We start from the raw sequence: 24,747 nt of genomic DNA, 5'->3' as shown, positions 1-24,747 counted from the left end.
TTTCAGAAATATGTAGTATAGATGTTTTTCACAGTAAATATTACTCTTTCTTTTCGTTAAATGTTAAAAATTTAATACAGTTTATGTATAATTTGATAATTTTTTTATTTATTATTTATTTTCTGTGTAATTAAAGACGTTTCTTGTAATAATAAATGAAAACAAAATTTTTTATTAAAAAAGGGAAATTTATTCTTGAATATGATTTAAAAGTGACTGAACTGTTATTTTTAGTGGAGATGGCATCAAAAAAGTACTTGCTCCATTTGATGTTTATAAAATCATTCTGGGCGCATATGATCAGTATAATCCAAAAGAAGATACAAGAAAATACTACTCTGTAAAAGAAATTAAAACTACTGAAAGTTATAGTAGTTGCAGTTTACATGACATTAATGACATTGCTTTGATGAAATTAGATAGAGAAATAGAATTCTCTTGGGCTATATCTCCAGTTTGTTTGCCTTTTCCTTTTGGTAAGTAAAAAATGTACAGCACACAAAAATAACAAATTTATTCAATATATATCTAATACTATCAGATGTAAATATATCTTTTTTTATCTTTATTCTCCTTGAAGGATATTCAGGGTATCAATCTTTATTTGTAAAGCATCGATGCCTCAGTATTATCCTAAAATTTCTTAATTTACGTTGTAGTATTAAAATGAAAGGATTTCTTAATAATTTCACTTAGTATTATTTGTGTGTGACGTTATTAATCACAATGTCATTTTTTGTACAGTATCTTAAAATAAATTTCATGCATCACCAGATATTTACTCATATAAATCAACAAGATGAAATAACGAGTGTTTAAAAATGACGCAACCCCTTTGTTTGATGACGTGAAGTTATTAAAAAAATATTAATGTTAATAAAGTAGTATACAACAATATTTCAAATTTCCTTTAATAATTTTACAATAGATGTTCAAAATTATTTCCTGTGATCTCGATGCAGGTTCTTACACATTTCATTACATTTGCAGCTACTTTTCGTAAGGTTTGCTTAGTAATATTTGAAATCTCACTTTCAATGTTAGCCTTCAATTCGTCAAGTGTATGACGATTGTTCTTAAAAACTATACTTTTTAAATACCCCACAGGAAAAAGTTGGCTGGAGAAAAATCTTCGAATCTTTGAGGCGACAATCCTTTTGATATCAAACGATGGCCAAAAATTCCCGTAATATATCCAGCATTTCATTAGAAGTTTGACACGTTGCGTTATCGTGTTGGAACCAACATCCTCATTCGTTAAATCTAACATGGTAATAAACTGTTCGATCAAGCTGCAATAAACCACACCATCTACAGATTTCTCAAGAAATAAAGGCCCTATTATACGACGCCGGGGTCAAACACCAATTTCACGTGTGTGTAATGATCGTTCATGAAACGCGTGAGGATTTTCAGCCCTCTATATTCGGCAGTTTTGGCTGTTAATGTAGCCATCCAAGTGAAACCATGCCTCGTCGCTGAAATAAACACGATCCAAAATTTCTATATCGTCATCAAGAGAACAAAAACAACGACCTCATTGTAAACGTTTTCCATGGTCTATTTCTTTCATTTCATTAACGACACCCATGCGATAAGCATGTGATTATAATTTTTTAATTGCCCTGGAAGCTGTAAATAGTGAAAGCCCAGCCTGTAAAGATAACTTTCTGAGCAATTCTCTGCGAGCGCGAATCAAACGTTCTTATACATCTCCAGAACTTCTACTGTTAACAGTGATGGTCGACCTGTGCTTTTCCGATCATGTACACTTACCACATTTCCAGTCTCACGAAATTTATTAATCAAATGGGATATTGTCGACTTAATCGGAACTGGAGAATTAGGAAATTTTACCCGAAACTCGTATTTCACTCGTTCGTAAGTATCAATAATAAACACATGTTCGTCCTTGGGAAATACATATTTAACAAAATAGAGACGAATTTATACAGGTATTGCAGTAGTGCATAAGAAAGACATTTCAACTGTTACAAGCTGCTGACCTTGAGTGCAGTGTTGCCAGCTGATATGTAGGGAGAAATCAAATTTACCTATGCGTGACTTCTACCTTAATTTTAGGGTTGCGTATTCTTTGAAATTCCGTTAGTAGTTCACTTTTATTACATCAAGTGACATAACAATATCATAGAAAGGGTAACGAACATTAGTTAGTAGTAACTCTGATCATAATAAAAATAACATGATTGCCGGCCTCCGTGGCGCGAGTGGTAGCGTCTCGTCCTTCCATCCGGAAGTCTCACGTTCGAATCCGGTCAGGCATAGCATTTTCACACACGCTGCCAATCATTCATCTCATCCTCTGAAGCAATACATAAACGGTGGTCCCGGAGGTTAAACAAAAAAGAACACGATCGCGGGCAGATTTGCAACTAACTTCAATATTTGAGTGCTCAAAAAATTTAAAATCACTTATTTTATTTAACAGAACAAGAAAGCATTAATTTAAAGAATAAATATATAAACACTTATATGATATAAAGCCTGATTAACAACTAGTAGTTTTCATTTCCATATCATAAAATAAAAATAAAATAATTTTTCCTTTTCATAAATTTATATACAGATTAAACAAAATTTATTTCAGTGTTTATTATTATTATTATTACTACATTGCATATAATCATAATATTTTATTATTATATATATATAATTTTATATAATCGTATATTTATTTTAAATATATATATTATTATTATTATTGTTGTTGTTACCACAAACAACACAGTGTGATAAAGCTGTAAGATGTTTCCTCTTACAGCTTTATCACACTGATGGAGTCACCATGTGTCTGTGAATTCGAGACTGTGACCAAGGAAGCTTGGCTACCTACATTGCACCTGAGGCTGCAGGTGCATAGACCTGACTGAAGTGTGAGTGCTCTAATAGGGCTTGTTGGACCACAGCAGTTTGAGGATGTGTCAAATCTCACCCATCTTAAAGGAATGCGCTGCCAGAACAAATACTAGGCAGAATGAAGACCTATTTATCCCTAAAAGGTAGCACCACTACCACTAAGAGTCTAATGCTATATCAGGGAACCATTTAGCCACACCAGTAGGTTTTCCCTGTCCCCATAGTACTAATGTTAGCAAGGTTCCTCACACAACATTTGATGAATAACCATCAAGGACACTTTATTCCCATAAGGAACCACATTAAACCTCTACTGCACATCATCAGTACCAGCTGCCCTGGTTGTCCAAGGTGTTTGGAATTGGGTAGTTTTACCAGTAATTCATGGGGAGTACACCATGCAGAGCAACATGCACAGGGTCAAAAGCAGGAATTAGCTTTAGCTCATGATCTTGCCTACTAATATACAAGGCTTCTTCCCAAGTCAGGTTTTATGAGTTCTGCTGGGATCACACCTATGTGATACCCTCTTCTTTTTTCTATTTAGCCTACGGGAATCACCATCAGGTATTACTTCAAAGGATGAATGAGGATGATATGTGTGAATGTAAGTGAAGTATATTCTTGTACAGTCTAACGTCGACCATTTCTGAGATGTATGGTTAATTTAAACCCAACCACCAAAGAACACTGGTATCCATGATCTAGTATTCAAATCTGTATAAAAGTACCTGCCTTTACTAGGACTTGAACACTGGAACTCTCAACTTCAAAATCAGCTGATTTGCGAAGATGCGTTCACCACTAGACCAACCTGGTGGATTTACGTGATACCCTACCACACATTATTACTACCAGGCGTGTCCATTGCTCAGAGAAAGAAGAAAACGTCCTGTGATATCACTGGGAAGGGTAGTTGTACCGGCAATTTTAAAGGTAAAAGCCACTTGATCAAAAGTTTATCAAAAAAAATGTTTACTGAGAGAAAATTGAAATAATTTTAAAATAAATTTTGGTGGTCTAACTGATTTAACAAAGAATAAAGACGGTTTGGCTTATTTAATGACATTCTGTTTATATTCAGCATAATATGTCTCAAAGACAAGATGAAAACCGACTTCAGAATTTTTTTTTTTTTTTTATTAGAGACATCCATTTATATTCAGCAAAGGAATATGCAAAATAAACTGTTTTTAAAATCAGTTTAATCTGGCTGAATAGGTCGACTGATGGAGTTAACAATGTCTTAAAACAACATAAGTCTTACAAACTAGTTACAAGGGATTTGACAGATAATGATAGGTATTATTTTTAAAGCCAATTTTTTTTTGATTACCCCATAAATGCCATCACTGCCAACACAAATCAGCAGCTTTGGTTCTGCACTATTATTTGTTTTGGAATTAATAAACTTTTACTCATTAGATAATATTCTAGGTATGCAGTTGAACACTTTGGGGTTTTCTTTGGTATTTGAGATACAGTTTTCACTCTAATATCTTTGGTTTGTTTTGTATTTATGTTAATTGGTAGCATAATTTAATTATTTTGGTATTAAGTATTAGTAATTCATGTATTGAGTTGCTTATAGTTAGGTTTAATTGGTATAATTAGGCATAGTTGTGTTTCTTCTTTCACAGTTTGAATGTTAATGTAAATTTCAGTCTTTCTGACTGAAGAAATGCAGAAGAAAAGGAAATGAGGGAAAAGACTTGAGGTGAAAGAAAAAGAATTTTAAATTTACTTTATACTTTTTAAAACAATGGAAAATGAAAAGGTAAGACTTTTTCAATTGTTAAGATACTCAGCAAGTTATAAGGAATAAACTAGTTAATTATTGTTTTGATGAAGAGAGAATCAGGTTCCTAAGGATAAAACACAGTCCAGTCATAGTTTCAGGAAGTTCAAGGAAGTGCATACATTTTAGAGATAAGGAAACAAAATTGATACAAAAAATATCACGGAGAAAAGATGCCATCAAGGAATAACTTTCAACACTCATTAATTTTGAAGATGTCTGCTGAAGAAACATTTTCATACTTAGTACAAGAACAAAAATTCAATTGCCAAACTACTTTGTAAATTAAAAAGTAAATGATTCTGATCTTATATCAATGTAACATTATAAATTAAGTCCATATAAATGACATGGGCTCAGCTGAAACATATGTGAGGTAAATAATAATGATTCAGGAAGAGTAATTATAATATAAATAAATAAATCTATATAGAGTACTGTACAATATATTCATAGCTCAAAACAAGAAACTTAGCTATCATTTTTTTTTTTTTATTTATAAATTCCAGGTAGTTAATAACATAAGAACTACAGTCAAGATAAAATTTTATTTGTTTAAAAATAATAAAAAAGATTCTAGGTAAAACTATACAAAATAAAACAATGTTGTAGTATCAATTCTGATTCACAATGATGTAACCAGCATTGTGTATGAAAAATAAGAGTTCCATTTACTTAACACCACAAAAAAGAAAAGAAGAAACAAGTGAAACTAAAAAAAATTATTATTAAAAAAAAATAATTCTCAAGATTAATTTATTTATGGTGGGTGAGTTTAATCAAAAAGCATGTCTGAAAACAACGTTATACCAGGTGTTCTAAATGAAACTGGATTCATTATATTCAAATAGCAATGGTAGAAACAGGAATAATGCAACAATGAATTTTTATAAACAGTGAACGGTCATTATATTATATTATTTTATAATATAAAGAACAGTTATATTATTTTTCTCTAAATAGATCCTTCCACTGGACTTCATAAATAAAAATCTGTTATTATAAGATCTGAAGATCTCAATGACCAGATGTGCTTTGAAATTACTCCATCACAAAAACTTTTTGCAGCAAATTTAGTAAAACACTGATAGTGTTTCTTGTGGTCCCAGCTTGTTGGTACTAAACTGCAGCAATTTCTTCTTCATCTAGTTTGGCAATGAAACGATAAATGATTTCATTGCAATAATGTTCTAAGTCTAATGTGTTCTGGAAAAACTAAGTGATTATCTGCTAACATGACAGCATACCAAACTCCAAATTTTTCATGAAAAATTTGATACTCAGCATCATGAGGATAATTTACAGACCACAACTGATTGTTCTGGCTGTTGAAATGGTCCAATAAATGAAACCCTGTTTTATCTGATAAAAATCTTAATTGAGAATATTTTAATTATTCATTTTTTAAAACGATTAATTATTGTTAACTTTTAATTATAAAATCCAAAAACCACTGGCAATATACAGCATGTTTAGGAAATTCATTAATGTGCAACTAATGCATTGCGGTTATTTTGTAAAGGTGTAATTTTAAATGTTAAAAGTTTATGCAATCAAAAATATTATTCAGCTTTACCTCTGTCACGATAGATGATCTTCTTGACTTGAGCATCTTTGACATTTTTTTGGAACTAACTCTTTGCTGTGAAGAATGTATACAGAAGAATGTATACACACACAAAAAATTAATTAGTTGATTTTTCAAGATTTCAGTTACTCATAACATTAAGATTTTTTTTCTTGAAAGTGAACCTGTACTATAGTTAATTTTGACACATCTGGTATGTCAGCAATTGATCTTATACCAACCATAAATTTATTTTAAATTATACAAAAAGTAGTTTTCAGAATATAAATTTTGATATCAATCTGGATTTTTAAATAAAAATATCTAGATATAAATATATCGTGCATTTTTAAAGCTGAAATGATTTTTTTTTTTAGGGAACATGGATTATTGTGCTTTGGCCACATTTTTTCTTCTTAAAAATACTTGGTTAGCACTGGCTGTGGGATGCTATTATTCAAAGTGAAATTGAAAGATAGTTCAGAAATGAATTTGAAAAGAAATTAACATTTAAAAAATTTTAATGAAAGTTGTTCCTTTGTTCCTCATCTATCTTACTGTTTAAGGATACTTCTTCAGTAGGTTGTATGCCTTCCTTGTGGAGGTAGATTAAAAAGTCTATCTTTACCTATCATTAAATGTAGGGTTAGCTTCTATACAAGATAGAGAAAGACCTGTAACAAGAGTACCTTATTAAATACAGAAAAAGTATTTGATTTCTGAATGTGGGATATCATATCATGTCTTGGTGTTGTTTTTAGGAAAATACCTTGGGAATGTTTTAGGACATAATAAAATTCACTAAAGATAAAGGAACATAATAATAATAACAATTTGTAATTGTAAAAGTCACTGGCTTAACTTACTACTCTGAATTCTTAATGTAATGCTAAATTAGAACAACTACCCAAGTCCACCACTTCAAAAGGATATGCAATTAGGATTCTAATAGAAGATAAAAGCTGATACTAATTATGATATATTTCAGATGATGGTGCAACTGATGAGGGTCGAAAACCAGATTTTTGGAAATTAATTTATACATAGAAATTATGAATTTTAGTTTTTTTTTTGTGAAGTCAGATATAGCTTGGATATTAATGACTGCTGCAACTTGGCATTTTTTATCAAATGAAAAAGAAAAAGGATTTTATAAAATTTAATCTCATAATGACTTATACATATGCTTTTTAAAGTTTATTTTTTTACAGCTATCTTTTACTGCTATTTTATAACATTTTAAAATTTTATAGTATTTATGATATTGAATTCAAAGTAGATTTTTTTAATTTATGATGTTCCAAACCTCTAAATTTTAGCATCTACTGTTGTAAAATCTAACTACTAAATTTTGTACATTTAATTAAGACAAAATTTATTGTAAAAATTGCTGAATTTCACATCATGTAGTTTTATTTCACTTTATGATTACAGATTTGTTATTACAGTTTTAATGTATTACTTTATTGTTTGAAATTTATTAAATATTTTAATTTAGTTTATATTTGTAGATGAGAAATGTCAAAAAGAATTACATTTTTCTTTTTTTTTACTTTACAGTATTTAACTATACTGGTACGATGGCTGGTGTAGCAGGCTGGGGAACAGAACACTTTGAAGGTAATGCTTCTCGATATCCTAAAGAAGCATTGGTAGAAGTAATATCGAATTCAAAGTGCTTGATGGCCCTAGATGTTGGCCAGCATTTTGCAGAGGATACTTCAGCAGCATTTTGTGCTTTTAGTAAAAATGTTGATGCTTGCAAGGTAAATTTGACATTTTTTATATAGAGAATCATTAATTTCTAATATTTAAAAATATTATCATGTTTTTTTCATGCTGAGGAAGCAATAAACTGACTGGAAGTAACAGAAGTGATATAGAGGACTCTTTTCTATATTACATGAAAAATGAAACCATAGAAATATTTGATTGCAATTAATGGTATTTAAATTAGTCAAAAATGACCGATTATTTATTAGTTATGTTGTTTATTGATTACTTATATTCCGGATTTATATTTAATTTTATCACTTTATAATGCTAAACACTAACTTGTATTATTATTTATTATTTTATTTTTGCTTACAGTTTACTAACAACACAAAAGAAAAAAATTATGAATTTTCTATGTATGAAAAGATTTTAAATTCACTTATGTTATTTATTTTAAGGCAAAAGTTATAAAACTTTACCTGTACCTAAGGTAGTTTAAAATTAAGTAGACTTTTAAAAACCAGTTATATTTAAAAACATTTTACATCAATTTTAAAATCATAGATACCACCAATACTCAGATTTTTTTCTGTGTGTTAACATCCAAATCTTTCTGGTTAAACCAAGATATGTTTGCTGTTTTTGGAAATTCTTTACTTGTGTGATCTATTACTTTGTAGAAGAGTTATTCCTTGTTAAGCTAAGTCTAATTTTTAAATACTATATCAAATATGATGTAATCAAACATATTCACTTTGAATTGTGAAATGCAATTCTTTTTATTTTTGTTTCTGTATGAACTGTCAAATTTGTGCACATATTAGGAATTAATTCCATTTATATTAGCTTACAGATTAAATGAAGTATGATTATTATCTAAATGTTTTTCAAAAACTCTTTCATAAATTTTTACTTGGTAAGGAGATCAGTATAAAAGTTTAATTTTTTTTCATATTGATGAAGAAAATCATTAATACTCTTTATTTAGAGAATCTAATATGTTGTAACTTAACACAATTTGATATATCTATTAGTGTTTTATTTTGTAGATCTTTTTTTTTTAAACACCCCTAAGGTAACCAGTCCCCGCCGTTAGGCATATCACAATCAGCTCAGGGTGTCATGGTAGCAGTCTGTGCTCTCCCTGACTTACCCCTTCAAAGGGCTTTTCCAACGGGGTCCCTCCAACCTCATAGGAACATGCTGACTTCCTCTTCGAGGGGCCGACATGCTCCTTCACTGGAGAGCTACCCTCCCCAGCCCTACTCTACAAGTTCCAGACGTGTGTTGCACACATTCTTTGCTGTCCGCGACCCTCTCACGCCTCGAGAGTTCTCTATACCATCATCGGGGAGCTTTGATCCCCTCCCACTCTTGCGTGTGGGTGGGCCAAAAACACTGTTAGGCATAGAGGCTATCTCCCTGGCCCTACATGTCACCATGCTTCGACCCTAAACTTCCTAAATTTTTTGAAGTCTTCCCTATCTATTTTATTTTGTAGATCTATTTTTAGCTAAATATCACAACTGCAGATTATATACTATCATATCTAAAGAAAAACATCATGTAGTGTTTCCTGTTACATCACTACTTAATTTTAAAATTGTGGACTTTATCAGCTGTTTTCCCATCATTTCTGTTTACTTAACAAGTAGTAATTTGCATGAATCCATGTTAGCATTAAGTTTTGTATGTTTTGTGATCAACAGTTTTATATAAAGATTTTATAATTTTTGATTTAATTAAACAAAAATTTTGCAATGGTAAGCAGCACTTACTGTTTGAAAGCGAGTAGGAATAGTTTCATCACAGTTTTAGACATTATTGTTATCTCCTTATAATAAAGGACTTTTTTTTGTAAACGTAGCACTATTTCTTATAATTTCAATTTTAACAGAAAAAAAATGTTATGAAAAAACAACAGGCATAAACCAGTAGGGCAAAACGTTATAATCTTTGACTCGGCTAATTTTGAAGTCGAGGATTCTATGGTTAAAATCCTAGTAATGGTAGAGAAAGTGGAGCAAAACTAATCAATAAACACTAATAAAAAACTTACATATTCAACTTATCAACTTATTTGCACACTAATCTATTAATATATATATATATTTTTTTTTTTAGTACTTATAACCAATTGGTCTTCATGGTAGAGAGTTCCAAGTAATAATTTGTGCTTTTTTAATGTATTTTTATTGTATTATTCAGAGCATCTAGTACTGATCTGAAACTGATTTGTTTTTCATTCCAGATGACCTAGTACCATTAATTTTACTATGAAGTTAAACACAGAATCCACTAGCCAAATTTTTTTTTTGTCTTCAGTCATTTGACTGGTTTGATGCAGCTCTTCAAGATTCCTTATCTAGTGCTAGTCGTTTCATTTCAGTATACCCTCTACATCCTACATCCCTAACAATTTGTTTTACATATTCAAAACGTGGCCTGCATACACAATTTTTTCCTTCTACCTGTCCTTCCAATATTAAAGCGACTATTCCAGGATGCCTTAGTATGTGGCGTATAAGTCTGTCTCTTCTTTTAACTATATTTTTCCAAATGCTTCTTTTTCATCTATTTGCCGCAATACCTCTTCATTTGTCACTTTATCCACCCATCTGATTTTTAACATTCTCCTATAGCACCGCATTTCAAAAGCTTCTAATCTAATCTTTTCTTTTGAGATACTCCAATCATCCAAGTTTCACTTCCATATAAAGCGACACTCCAAACATATACTTTCAAAAATCTTTTCCTGTTATTTAAATTAATTTTTGATGTAAACAAATTATATTTCTTACTGAAGGCTCGTTTAGCTTGTGCTATTCTGCATTTTATATCGCTCCTGCTTCGTCCATCTTTAGTAATTCTACTTCCCAAATAACAAAATTCTTCTACCTCCATAATCTTTTCTCCTCCTATTTTCACATTCAGTGGTCCATCTTTGTCATTTCTACTTCATTTCATTACTTTTGTTTTGTTCTTGTTTATTTTCATGCGATAGTTCTTGTGTAGGACTTCATCTATGCCGTTCATTGTTTCTTCTAAATCCTTTTTACTGTCGGCTAGAATTACTATATCATCAGCAAATCGTAGCATCTTTATCTTTTCACCTTGTACTGTTACTCCGAATCTAAATTGTTCTTTAACATCATTAACTGCTAGTTCCATGTTCTAGCCAAATGAAAACTATTAACTCAGTACCTTATACAGGAAACAATTTAGTAGCTGTTTTTCTTTCCCTTTAATCCAGTCACAGGACATGATATGAATGAAACATTTGTTCTATTAGTACTAAGTGAATTTTAATATTAATAAGGTACCATAATAAAGTTATAAAATTTCAATTCTTTGCTCAGATGATTTTAGATGAAATAAATGGCATAAAAAAATAAAATTTTCTGGTGTTTCTTTCAAAAATTTACTGATTTCAGTAATACTCTTTGGTAGTAGTAATCAAAATAGAAACTGAAAAACTGATATAGAAATAGAAAATCTTTGCTTTAGTGGTCTGTTATAAATAAAAAACTAGAGCTTCCGAAAATCTGGTCTTTCCTATAAACTAGTTACTACATAAAATCATAATATTTTTCTCATTAATTTTTTACTGCAGGTATAAAGAAATACTAAAACTGAGATTGTATGAAAAAAGTGATAAGTAAACCATTAATTTAATTTTTATTGTTCACTCTCAAATAAAAAATGCTTGTACTTGTAAATAGTGCAAAAAAATTCACTATTTTGTATTGAATAATAATGAATACTTAATTATTAATAGCGCAGTATTTACGTATTTCTTTGATTAGAGAATTGTGTTAAAGAGCTGTTCAAATGTGATTGTATTCTGTGAATATTTTCTTCAACCCACAAGACAGTTATATAGTCAAGACTTAGCTTAACCTTTTTTTTTTTACTATCATTAAGCAAAGAAAACTTTATTTGAACACAACTTTTCACAGATTTCCTTTATTCTCAAATTTTATTTACCGATTACAGTTAAAATTATTTTACTCTGTCTCAGAATGGAGTAAGTCATTTTTTTGACTGCTGAAATTTCTTTTTATATAAGAACTTTGCAAACATCCTAAAAAAAAACAAAAACCACTAGATTACCTCTTTTAAAGAACAAGTTTTTTGTTGTAATCATATGTTCTTCGTAATAATCTGCAAGAAGAATCAACAAATATCTGATTTTTTTTTTTAACAACTATTAGGTGCCTAAGTAATCTAATATATATATTATTATTATTATTATTATTATGCTTTTACGGCCAACATGGGACTACTTAAGTCAATTTTAGTTGGATCTTTTCTGAGAAAAGTGTGTTATTTTACTCTTCCGAACTGCCCAGTATTTCTTCATCCGTTCAGATCTTGCTTTGTTTTCTTCATCTGTAAACACCCTCTTCGTTGTATCTTATATATATATATATATATATATGATTAAACTTAGAATGAGTTAAAAATTGGACAATGAATTAAATGTTTAGTCTGAGGTAGCGTTATAACACAGAAACTAGCATAAGTTGACTATTCTTACACATATACACTCACTTTTTGAAAGAGAAAAATTTATTATTCCCACCTACCTTTATTTTCACAAAGATTGTACGGCTATAAAAACCAATTACCTAACATACAAACACTTACTACAGTTCTAAATTAGTACTTAACATTTAAAACAGGTTTAATTTTATTCATAGGCTTAAGCTTATTTTATAATTTCTTAAAAAATAATAGTTGTATGCTGTCTTTGGTTTAGGTATAAGGCACATCCGGGGTCATTTAATTTATCATTTAATCAATCTCATCTACTTTATTAAAATATGTGTATAGCATGTTTAAGATTTTAATTGTGATGTATATTTCCAGATATTATTTGCTATTATGAATACCTGCCAGTACTGTTTTGGTTGTAATTAATTTTATGATTTTGTAGAATCTTTCCAGTGTGTCTAAGTCATGATAAGAATCAAACGCCTAAATAAAATAATAATTAAATAATAAATGAGGAATTTAAGATATATAAGATTTAAAAATATTTATAAAGTCCTTTTTTTACCTTACCCATGAATCTCACAAGTAAGAAATAGTTTTTGGGACAATTTGCCATTTTATTAATAACTGTTACATCACCTGTTAATGGCTACCACTGGTGAGCAGTTGATTTCTGAATTTATTCATCAAATCCAATGACTTCAATCACTGCACACACACACACACACACACACACACACACACACACACACACACACACACACCTATATATATATATATATATATCTAGGTGTATCACGAATTTCTTCTAGAAATTTCATAACCTATTCTACTCGTGAAAATAACGGAAAAAGTTCATATAGACCTAGAGTTCATATTTGTCCTAAAATTCTTCGTTTGCGAGTTATGGGTAGTGAAAGACTGACTACTCAGATTTCAGCTTCCCTGGTAAAATGAAGTCGTATTGAAATTTTTAGCAGTTAATTAAGGAGCAGAATTAGTGATTTCTTATAATTTTTGACCTGAAAAATTGAGAAAAATAGGTTTTTCCTTATGGCTTACTCAAACCGCTTATGAAGGTGAAGAACCCCTTAAATTTACAAAATATATAGTTATTGTGGTAGACAATCCATTTACACAATTTTCTGAAACGCAAGATACAATTACAAGTGAGAAGAAGCTATAAAACCATACTTATAAACAGGTCCAAAAGTATCACTGGATCATGTGTACGGTGTAAAGTATGATAAAGATACAAATACAACCACATTGGGTAGCGTTAAGATTGAATTTGTAGATGATAAAATATATCTCGGAAATTTAATCTATTCGGCCATACCGGTCATTATTGAGTTGTTCATTTATAAAAATCCAGACCTAAAAAAGGTTTACAAGGCAGATATGAAAACTTATGGTGAAATGATACACCATACTGGTGCGCACTTGATAGATGCTGGTGCAGTAAAAACAAACAAATCCTACAAATATAATGAAATGATTAGAAAGGTTTTTCCTTCAAAAAGAACCGATATATCTGTTTCACCGTATAAAACACCGTCAACGTATAAAACTACCGCTAAACATCGTTTAGTGGTAGCAGAGTATGCACGCGCAATTAAATTATAATCCAATCTATCAGTACTGGGAAGAACCAAATAAATTTGTCGATAGATTGTATACGCTTGTGGGTGAATATGATGCCGTAAACAAAACTGTTTCAAATGAAATTATATCCATAACTGGAGAAATGAAAAACATTGAATTTGAATAGAGTATTTGTTTTCGTTTTCTATTTTTAATATGTAGACATCACGTTTTAGATTAGGCGGCGGTAAAAAATGGCGAAAGGGGCAAGAAGTCCTCCCGAGCTCGGTTTTTCAATGACTGATGATGAAAATTATGATATGAAAGATCATATATTGTGTAATGTGTCTGATCCGCGTGATGATTGTGACGCGGTGAATTTTTTACGGGTTAAAAATATATTTTTAACGAATACACAACCAATCTCGGTGAACAGTTTGTCGGTCTCGAAAGATTGAATGACTACGATGAGCACATTAAAAAGCACATAGAGGCTAAAAAACTGAGGTTGGCAGAAGAAACTATAAAGGTTATGAAAGATGTAATCGCGTCGCTTAAAACAAAAATTGAAAACTATATAAATGATGAGATAAATAGCCGCGTTACTGAAGATTTCATGAAAGTTACCATCACGACAGATGTAAAAAATAAAATGCAAGAGATTAAATCGATTATCGCAGAAATGATTCGTGAAAACGAAATAACAAAACTAAAAAATAATATCATACGTCAAAAATAATGTTTATAAAGTATTAGTTTTTGTGTTATTAACTTTTTAACACAGAAATATTTAAAAAAACGTCTGAAATTGTTAAAGTTAAGAAATTCATTAATTTTTTTTTGATTTTCCCAAATATGCTACCAAACAAAGCGCGGGTTAAATTTATTTTCAGCAATCGATACAGTTTTAAAAGTTGGCGAAATAAAAATTATCCCAATCGGTATTGCTATAAAGTTACCGAAACATTTCAAACGCAAATAAGGCCCAGATCAGGTTTGGCGACTAAACCTACCGGGTTGGTCTAGTGGTGAACGCGTCTTCCCAAATCAGATAATTTGGAAGCCGAGAGTTCCAGCGTTCAAGTCCTAGTAAAGCCAGTTATTTTTACACGGATTTGAATACTAGATCGTGGATACCGGTGTTCTTTGGTGGTTGGGTTTCAATTAACAACACATCTCAGGAATAGTCGAACTGAGAATGTACAAGACACTTCATTTACACTCATACATATCATCCTCATTCATCCTCTGAAGTATTATCTAAACGGTAGTTACCGGAGGCTAAACAGGAAAAAGAGAGAGAGGTTTGACGACTAAAAATGGCATTACAGTTGCCAATTCACCGAACTCAATTGATGCCGGTTAATTAGTAAATTAGTCATCTTTACTAATATCGGTAATAAGGATTTCATAGTACAAAGAGTTATGAGAATCGCGCAAGTGGTGATACCAAAATATGAACGTATATCGAGGACTTAAAGATGCTTCGATTTGCTGATGATATAGTAATTCTAGCCGAGAGTAAAAAGGATTTAGAAGAAACAATGAACGGCATAGATGAAGTCCTACGCAAGAACTATCGCATGAAAATAAACAGGAACAAAATTAAAATAATGAAATGTATTAGAAATAACAAAGATGGACGACTGAATGTGAAAATAGGAGGAGGAAAGATTATGTAGGTAGAAGAATTTTGTTATTTGGGATGTAGAATTACTAAAGATGGACGAAGCAGGAGCGATATAAAATGCCGAATAGCACAAGCGAAACGAGCCTTCAGCAATAAATATAATTTGTTTACATCAAAAATGAATTTAAATGTCAGGAAAAGATTTTTGAAAGTGTATGTTTGGAGTGTCGCTTTATATGGAAGTGAAACTTGGACGATCGGAGTATCTGAGAAGAAAAGATTAGAAGCTTTTGAAATGCGGTGCTATAGGAGAATGTTAAAAATCAGACGGGTGGATAAAGTGACAAACGAAGAGGTATTGCGGCAAATAGATGAAGAAAGAAGCATTTGGAAAAATATAGTTAAAAGAAGAGACAGACTTATAGGCCACATACTAAGGCATCCTGGAATAGTCGCTTTCATATTGGAAGGACAGGTAGAAGGGAAAAATTGTGTAGGCAGGCCACGTTTGGAATATGTAAAACAAATTGTTAGGGATGTAGGATGTAGAGCGTATACTGAAATGAAACGACTAGCACTAGATAGGGAATCTTGGAGAGCTGCATCAAACCAGTCAAATGACTGAAGAAAAAAAAAAAAGACTGTTTGAGGCTAAGTAGGCGTTTGTGGCACAGACATTTGGTCATATGCTTTAGGGTGACTGAATGGGGTGGTGGTTGGAGAAATAAACGGACAAGGAGTAGCCGGCATTAGAAACGTGGATGTAAGAACGATTTTGAAAAATGCGATTTCAATGACGAAATTTTTACTTTCATCGGCTGAAAGAGACGGATTGTTGAATGATGAAAATAAAATTTACACGGACAAACCATCGTTGTCCGTGTTTTACTTTGTGTATACCATTATCAATGTTGATTGGTTTTGCTGAAGATTATAAAAAAATAATCATGAACAATAGATAAGAATTAGTGTTGAAACTTAGTAATTACGACGTAAACATGATACTCGCTACAATTTCAGATCATCAATCTAAATTAGAAATGACAGAAATCATATGGAGTGTACCGCATTTAAAACCACCGCCTCAATTGGAACTGGTTAAATCGAGAGATAAAAATAAAGAGATGAGTATGAAATTTAGAAATTGGGAACTTCACGAATATCCGGTAGTTCCTCAAACAAATTCAATAAAATGGAATGTAAAAAACATCATCGCAGTAGGACAAAGCGCGTTTTGTTATTGTAGAGTTTCAAACCGATAGGAAATATAAATCTGTTAAAGACGCATCGAAATTTTATTCTTGTAACGTGAGAAATATTAAAGTGATGATAAATTCAACCCCGTATCCATATGGAAATTTACTAGGGAGTCAGATATTGATGTATAATATGTTTATACAATTTCAAAAATCATATTATAACAATATCGAATCGCCGTATATATCTTCAGATTACAAAAACAATTATCCGTTATATGTGATTGATATTCGCGACAAGATGAATTTATAAAAACATTCGTTGTTGATTTGAGAACTAATATTGATACCGAAGAAATTTTCAAGCCGAATACAACTGCATATTGCTTATTAATGTACGAGAATATAGTAGCTTATTCACCATTAATCGGTAGAGTAATAAAACAATAATAGTAGATTAGATTTTATATTTACGCGCATAAACAATTGTCGCTTTTTGCAACAAAAAATAATTAGCGTTTGATAGATACACAATACTGTTTTAATAAAAAATTAAAATATTTGTAAAACAAAGAAGGGAGGAGATAAATCTATGTATATAGTAGAGCGGTTACATGAAAAAATTAACTGCATGCTCCGCCATCCGGGCTGTGTTCAAGCTGCCGCAGTGCAACGGCTCATACAATCACGTACCGATGCCTCCGACGCGCAGACTGTTCGGGAGAGCGGCTGTGTCCGAACACAGTCATCTTCGGGACATCTGCCGAGAGGACCCAACTCCGACAGTTGTAAGGAAGCGGCCTCACGCCGTACTGGACGAACCACCGTGATGGTGCGGTGCGGTAGCCGAAAATCGACAAACCAGGCTTAGGGGCCTCCATATCGCATGAGCCATAAACGGAATAGTGCGTCAGACGCGTTTCCGGGGTCGCGAGTGAAAAGTTTTCGCGAGTTATATAGTTTGAAGACGTCAAACACGGTAAGTCGCGCATAAAACAAAAACGCGGTCTAAATTTAAAAAAAAAAAAACTTACAGTAAGACAAAATATCCCAGCAATTGCGACTCCTCCGGAAAAGGGGACGCATTGCTCCCTCCTTATAGCTAGTGCCCCGTTGTGGCGTATTCCTGCTAGCCTATTAAAGAGTTAGTACCGAAAGGACTTCAGTGGACGGTCTGAAGGGGAATTACGTCGGGAGGACAGGCTTTATAAGCCTAGCCTTCCGCGGTCGGCCCATGAAATGGGTTCGATAACGCTGGTTTAACAACGGATTGGAATGCAATTAAATCCGTCTTAAATTCACTAAAATAATAATAGACAAAACTTGAAAAATTAGATCCGAGATTAAAAAATAACCCTTTTAAAAACAAGCCCGATTAGAATGATCCAGCAGCAAGGGACTCTGTCCAGGTTCTGCGATAAAGTAGGGAGTAATAGACTCCTGCCAACTTTGCATTCCATTCCGATGCCTCCGAGCGAACATATGGTCAGAGGTTTCGGACCGAAACTTGTTTTTGCGTTTTGATCGCCCCGCCCTTTCCTCGGCCGTTCAGCGATTCATTTAGTCCCAGAGAGCGTTCTATCACCTTTGTAAATAGACAGGCGAACGGTCCCGTTAAGGATCGTTCGAGCAACGCAATCGGCTGTCTGAACACTTTTTACTTTGCGTCTCGAGACCGAATTCTAGTGGTGACACATCGCGTCGTATGCACTCTACCAAATCTAATACAATGAAGGTTGATTTTAATAAATAAACATAACTTATTGCTGTTAGCTTTCAATGTATATACCTATTAGACATATATATATATATATATATAAAGATGGGTTTTTCATTACTGTTGATTATAATGGATCATAGGTCACATTTATATTAAAAATTAGTTCATAAAAATCAACTAATTAATTTAATTGTCAGTTGTATACAATGCGGAGAATACCCCGACTTATGATTGACGTCATCAACTGTCTATAGTATCTTATAATAAAATACATTAAATAACAAACTACGACATGTAATGCAAAACCTGCATAGATAAATTGTTTCGTTGATAAATTTACTGTATTTTGTTGCTTTATATGAAATATTTTGGTCGCTGGAATTCCAGCTACCAAAACTGGCACATTAAAAAATCATTAACAGTTGACGTTAACAGTTGATTAAAATGTATTTTATTATGTTATAATAAAATACATTAAATCACAAACTACGACTATCGATGCAGAACCCTAAACGTACATTTCCGATGATGAATATGCGTTTAACGAGAGATTTACATAGTAAAAGAGTAGATTTTGCTGAAAAATACACGGTGAAAGAAGGGCTGATGTGGAAGAAAAAATACAATAAAAAAAAAATGTTTTAAACAATCCCGAGACTTAGCACACCAGGTTTTGATGCAGATCGTAAACATATATTTTCCATGATGAATATGCGTTTGTTGTTAAATTTACACAGTGAAAGAATGGATTTGCTGAAAAAATACTTGGTGAAAGATAGTTTGAGGTGGATTCAAAAAATTAAAATAAAGAAAAATACCTTAAAGAAGCCTAAGGCTTAACGCATCAGGTTCTGATGCAGAACCTAAACATTCTATACTACTTACCAGCTACGAACGATCTGTCCAACACAACGCTCTTATTGATGAAATTATTATCGAGGCAGGCCAACGTCAGTACACGATGTCTTTCTAAGCGGATTGGAGTTTTGCATTCAGCAGTTTGGAGGACGTAACAGAACAAGTTTTACCCGTATCATAAACAGCCAGTTCATCTATACTCGGAGACGGTCCGCTTTGCTTGGAGTTCTACAACTGATGGAATACAAATCGATAACTCTAAAAGTGTTTCGACGAGGCAAATTTCATTCGAGATGGCGTCAACAATTTACGCAATTAACACACATGAAATAGTGGAATTTTCAACACCCAAAAGTCAATGTTTGGTGTGGACTTTTAACAGTCAGCTGTTTGGATCAATCATATTGGCCTCTTTAATGCTGAAGTCTACTTGCACTTTCTTCAAGAAGAATTACCGTAACTGGTTGAATATGTTATTCTAGCGCTGAGATGCAAAGTATACTTCCAACACCGGTAGCACGCCTCCCCACTTCTCTTGTGTTGTTTCCATTCACTTAAATCGTTATTTCCCTAAGAAATGGATCTGTCGTAGAGGTTCACATTCCTGGTCACCAAGATCGCCTGAACTAACATCTTTGAATTTTTGTGTCTGGAGATGGTTGTAAAATATTGTATACAAAACAAAATTACATCTCGTGACGAATTAAGTGTTTGCATTATGGATGCAGTTGAGTAACTTAAGAACAGCCCTGAAGAACTAAAAAAAGGCAACAAAAGCAGTACGGAAGCGTGCCAAGAAATGTATTGTAAATAGCGGGTTCATTTTTGAACATTTATTATAAACTTTTACGTATGAAAACTTTCACTTTCATTTTGGTCTAGTGTATTCTTTCTAAATAAAATTCCAGTTTTTCTGACTTTTATTTGTGTTATTCAACTTAAGTTACACCATACCATTTTTTTCACGATTAAATTCTCTACAAGTTTTGTTTAAAAGTTTTATGTATTTATTACCCATTTAACAAAGTTATTTTACGCTAAACATAAAAAAGAGAGTTTTTTACCTCAATTTATTACTTTTCGCCCTAGATTTCTCAAAAACTACGGAAAATAAATTTCGGGAACCTATTTTACTCAATTTTTCAGGTGAAAAACCATTAGAAATTACTAGTTCTGCTCCCTAAGTAACGTTCTAAAAATTTCAGTACGATATCATTTCACCGGGATAGATGATATCCGAGCGAAATATTTCACCAGTCGTAACTCTCAAATGAAAAATTTTAGGACATATGTTTTACATGACATTTTCCATTATTTTCACGAGTAGATAGGTTATGAAAGTCCAGGGAGAACTTCGTGATACTGTATATATACATAAAAACCATACTTATTATATTATTGTTGCATTATATGTATTATTTAGTATCATGGAACTAGCAGTTAATGATGTTAAAGAACAATTTAGATTCGGAGTAACAGTACAAGGTGAAAAGATAAAGATGCTACGATTTGCTGATGATATAGTAATTCTAGCCGAGAGTAAAAAGGATTTAGAAGAAAGTCCTACTCAAGAACTACCGCATGAAAATAAACAAGAACAAAACAAAAGTAATGAAATGTAGTAGAAATAACAAAGATGGACCGCTGAATGTGAAAATAGGAGGAGAAAAGATTACGGAGGTAGAAGAATTTTGTTATTTGGAAAGTAGAATTACTAAAGATGGACGAAGCAGGAGCGATATAAAATGCCGAATAGCACAAGCTAAACGAGCCTTCAGTAAGAAATATAATTTGTTTACATCAAAAATTAATTTAAATGTCAGGAAAAGATTTTTGAAAGTGTATGTTTGGAGTGTCGCTTTATATGGAACTTGGACGATCGGAGTATCTGAGAAGATAATATTAGAAGCTTTTGAAATGTAGTTCTAAAGGAGAATGTTAAAAATCAGATAGGTGGATAAAGTGACAAATGAAGAGGTATTGCGGCAAATAGATGAAGAAAGAAGCATTTGGAAAAATATAGTTAAAAGAAGAGACAGGCTTATAGGCCACATACTAAGGCATCCTGGAATAGTCGCTTTAATATTGGAAGGACAGGTAGAAGGGAAAAATTGTGTAGGCAGGCCACGTTTTGAATATGTAAAACAAATTGTTAGGGATGTAGGATGTAGAGGGTATACTGAAATGAAACGACTAGCACTAGATAGGGAATCTTGGAGAGCTGCATCAAACCAGTCAAATGACTGAAGACAAAAAAAAAAAAAAATTATTTAGTTGACTTAATCTTTTTAAAATTCCTCTGTACCATTAAATTATGTTTTAAATTCTATTAATATAAACCACATAGTACAGAATGATTGAGTATATTAAGATACTCAACATTGAGATATTGAACATCTTCAATATCATGAAAGTGATACTGAACACGTGATTTTATCACGAAAGTACTTTCCCGAGATCCCACATCCTCAGCCATGATTGAATTCGTTTAATTTATTGCATATTAAATAAAGATATTAAAAATTAAAAATACTAAAACATTTTTAATGTCTTCAATAAAAAATTCAGTTTAATAAAAATAATATGCAGTTTAATTAAATTAGTTAATCATAACTGAGGATGTGGGATCCCGCAAAAGTACTTTCATGATAAAATTAAGGTAGTACAGTCATCTCTATATTCTTAATATTCATTCTTGCAAAATTCGTTTTATTTTTTAGGTAATGTATTTTACCTAATATTAAGATCGTATTTATAATGTTTGAAAACAATTATCAAGATTACGAGATAAAGCATAATCTTTTCCAGAGATTAAACAAAGGAAACGATCGAAAAGTCAAACAATGTACCCTGTAGGTTTCTTAGCTGCGAAACTAATTTCTTTGCACTCTTTCTGTTTTAGTAAATAATTTATTACCGTTAGTTGTACACTAGAGTTTTTTCATTAACAGTTATATTCCTTACATATAGTCACATTACATTTTTATTGCATATTTTATTCTTAATTTTTTATTATATTTTTTATTGTGTAAGCTTTGGGTATTCTCTTAATTTCTAATGATTTGCTATTCTAGATGTTTACATTTTTCTTATTGTGCCATTCGTGTAGTACCTTACTGCCACCAATGTCCAGAATAAATTGCACTCTTGATATTATATTGAAATTGATGATACTTTTTTTTGTCTTTTCTTTTATCTGATCAGATTTTGAATGCTTATGTGTAAAACAATTTTATAGCAGTTTAATTTCATATAAATGGAGGTTTTGTCCATGTACCCAAAACTGAAAGGGAACTATGGATTTCTAATTGGTTGATTTTCTATTTACATTAGTAAATGAAAAGTGAAGCTGTAAGAGTTCACTTTTAGGACACCCCCACAAGTGTGCTCAAATTTTTATAACATGTTAACTCCTTGATAGATAGTTTTAATCATTGTCCATGTATAATAATGTGGACTTGTAAGTTTTGATGAACTTCTCCTCTAACTACTCATTTAAACTACTCATCATAATAGATTTTTAATAATAATTTTTTTTTTTGTAGATAAAAACAACATTAGTTATGAACGATTACAGGAAATAATTAAAAGTCTCATTTAAATAGCATTAATAATAATAAGATGCAATAAAGAAATATTACAATAGCATATTATAATAATAAACATAATATAATAGATTATAAAATGTAATAATAAACAATAATGTAGTAATATATTTATTGGATCTATTATTAAAAACATGTGGAAGCATTTTTCAGGATATTTAAAAGTCATTTTTGATATAAATCACATTTCACCGTGCTGATCTATGAGCGGTACTGCCATCTCCATTATATTTTGTTAGTAATATGAATGATAATAAATAAGCCTCCAAATATAACTAAACAAAACTCTCCAACTGCAACACTCTTTGAATCTTAAAACACCTTCAATCTTAAATATCTATTTTATCATTTACTTTCATTCAAATTGCTAATAAAATATAATGCTATTTAGTACCACTTGTGGTACTAGATAGTACTCCTATAGCACCATGTGGTGCTATAGGAGAATGTTAAAAATCAGATGGGTGGATAAAGTGACAAATGAAGAGGTATTGCGGCAAATAGATGAAGAAAGAAGCGTTTGGAAAAATATAGTTAAAAGAAGAGACAGACTTATAGGCCACATACTAAGGCATCCTGGAATAGTCGCTTTAATATTGGAAGGACAGGTAGAAGGGAAAAATTGTGTTGGCAGGCCACGTTTGGAATATGTAAAACAAATTGTTAGGGATGTAGGGTGTAGAGGGTGTACTGAAATGAAACGACTAGCACTAGATAGGGAATCTTGGAGAGCTGCATCAAACCAGTCAAATGACTGAAGACAAAAAAAAAAAGTACCACTTATACAATAGCACGGTGAAATAATATTTACTCATTTTTAATATAAAAAAATGACTTACACTTTATAAAAATCTGGAAAAATGTTTCCAGATTTTTCCAATTTATAATACAGTTTCTTCTCAATAATATTGCAGGAGGTACTGTTATTATTTTTTGTCTTAAAGTGATTTCATTTACGTAGTCGTATACTATATCTGATCTGGTTGTGATTGTTTAATACATAAATTATTTTTTTCAAATTGTGTATTTGTAAATGTTGTATGTATATGTAACTGTATTGAGCTCACAGATTTTAAATCTTTCATATAAAATTCGCATGTTACTTGGAACTTACAAATTTTACATTTAGTACTTCAAAGTGAAGAATTAAATTCAAAATTAACAATCACGCTAAATTTAACAAAAATAACACATTAAATGAACAAAGATAAGACAGATAAATGTACTATTTGACCGCATAATAATTGGGTTTCTTCATCGCTTTAAAATAAACACCATCGATTATTATTATTACCTTTGTAATACAAGCGAAGGAGAAGTTGGATTTATATATTGGATCTTATTTGTGTGGAAGTGTATATCACTATGAAATATTGTTTAATAATCTTAAATACATTATTATTTTTTAAATAAAAATAACAGCTACAATGAAGGCATTTTGAGACAAAAATGAATAGCTCAATTTGGCATTGATATTTTATATTTTACAGGGTGACAGTGGTGGACCGTTGACTATAAGCCAAAAAGATAAAAAAATTCAAATAGGTCAGTATTATTGTGATCTTTACTTTTTTTATTAAACTTGAAACTGTAAGCAAACTGGTGTATCATGAATTGTACTGATATCCAATATTACACTGGATTAACAAAAAGCTAATTTTAAATACCTACTTCTGTGAATTTAGTCTTACTAATATTT

The 24,747-nt window shown here is 31.4% G+C and overlaps 1 protein-coding gene across 1 annotated transcript in view; it reads left to right on the top strand.

Moving 5' to 3' along the window:
* Window positions 1-24,747, top strand: part of LOC142318075 (chymotrypsinogen A-like) — a 65,214-nt gene that overhangs the window by 23,506 nt on the left and 16,961 nt on the right. Inside the window, exons 4-6 of the mRNA XM_075354601.1 lie at window positions 235-476; window positions 7,803-8,008; window positions 24,539-24,593. Of these exons, the coding sequence (XP_075210716.1) occupies window positions 235-476; window positions 7,803-8,008; window positions 24,539-24,593 (503 nt within the window). The remainder of the gene's footprint in view (window positions 1-234; window positions 477-7,802; window positions 8,009-24,538; window positions 24,594-24,747) is intronic.

This window comes from Lycorma delicatula, chromosome 1, assembly GCF_047948215.1.
Source record: "Lycorma delicatula isolate Av1 chromosome 1, ASM4794821v1, whole genome shotgun sequence".
Classification (NCBI taxonomy): domain Eukaryota; kingdom Metazoa; phylum Arthropoda; class Insecta; order Hemiptera; family Fulgoridae; genus Lycorma; species Lycorma delicatula.
The sequence above is the reverse complement of the archived record's forward strand: the minus strand, read 5'-3'. Positions and strand labels throughout refer to the sequence as shown.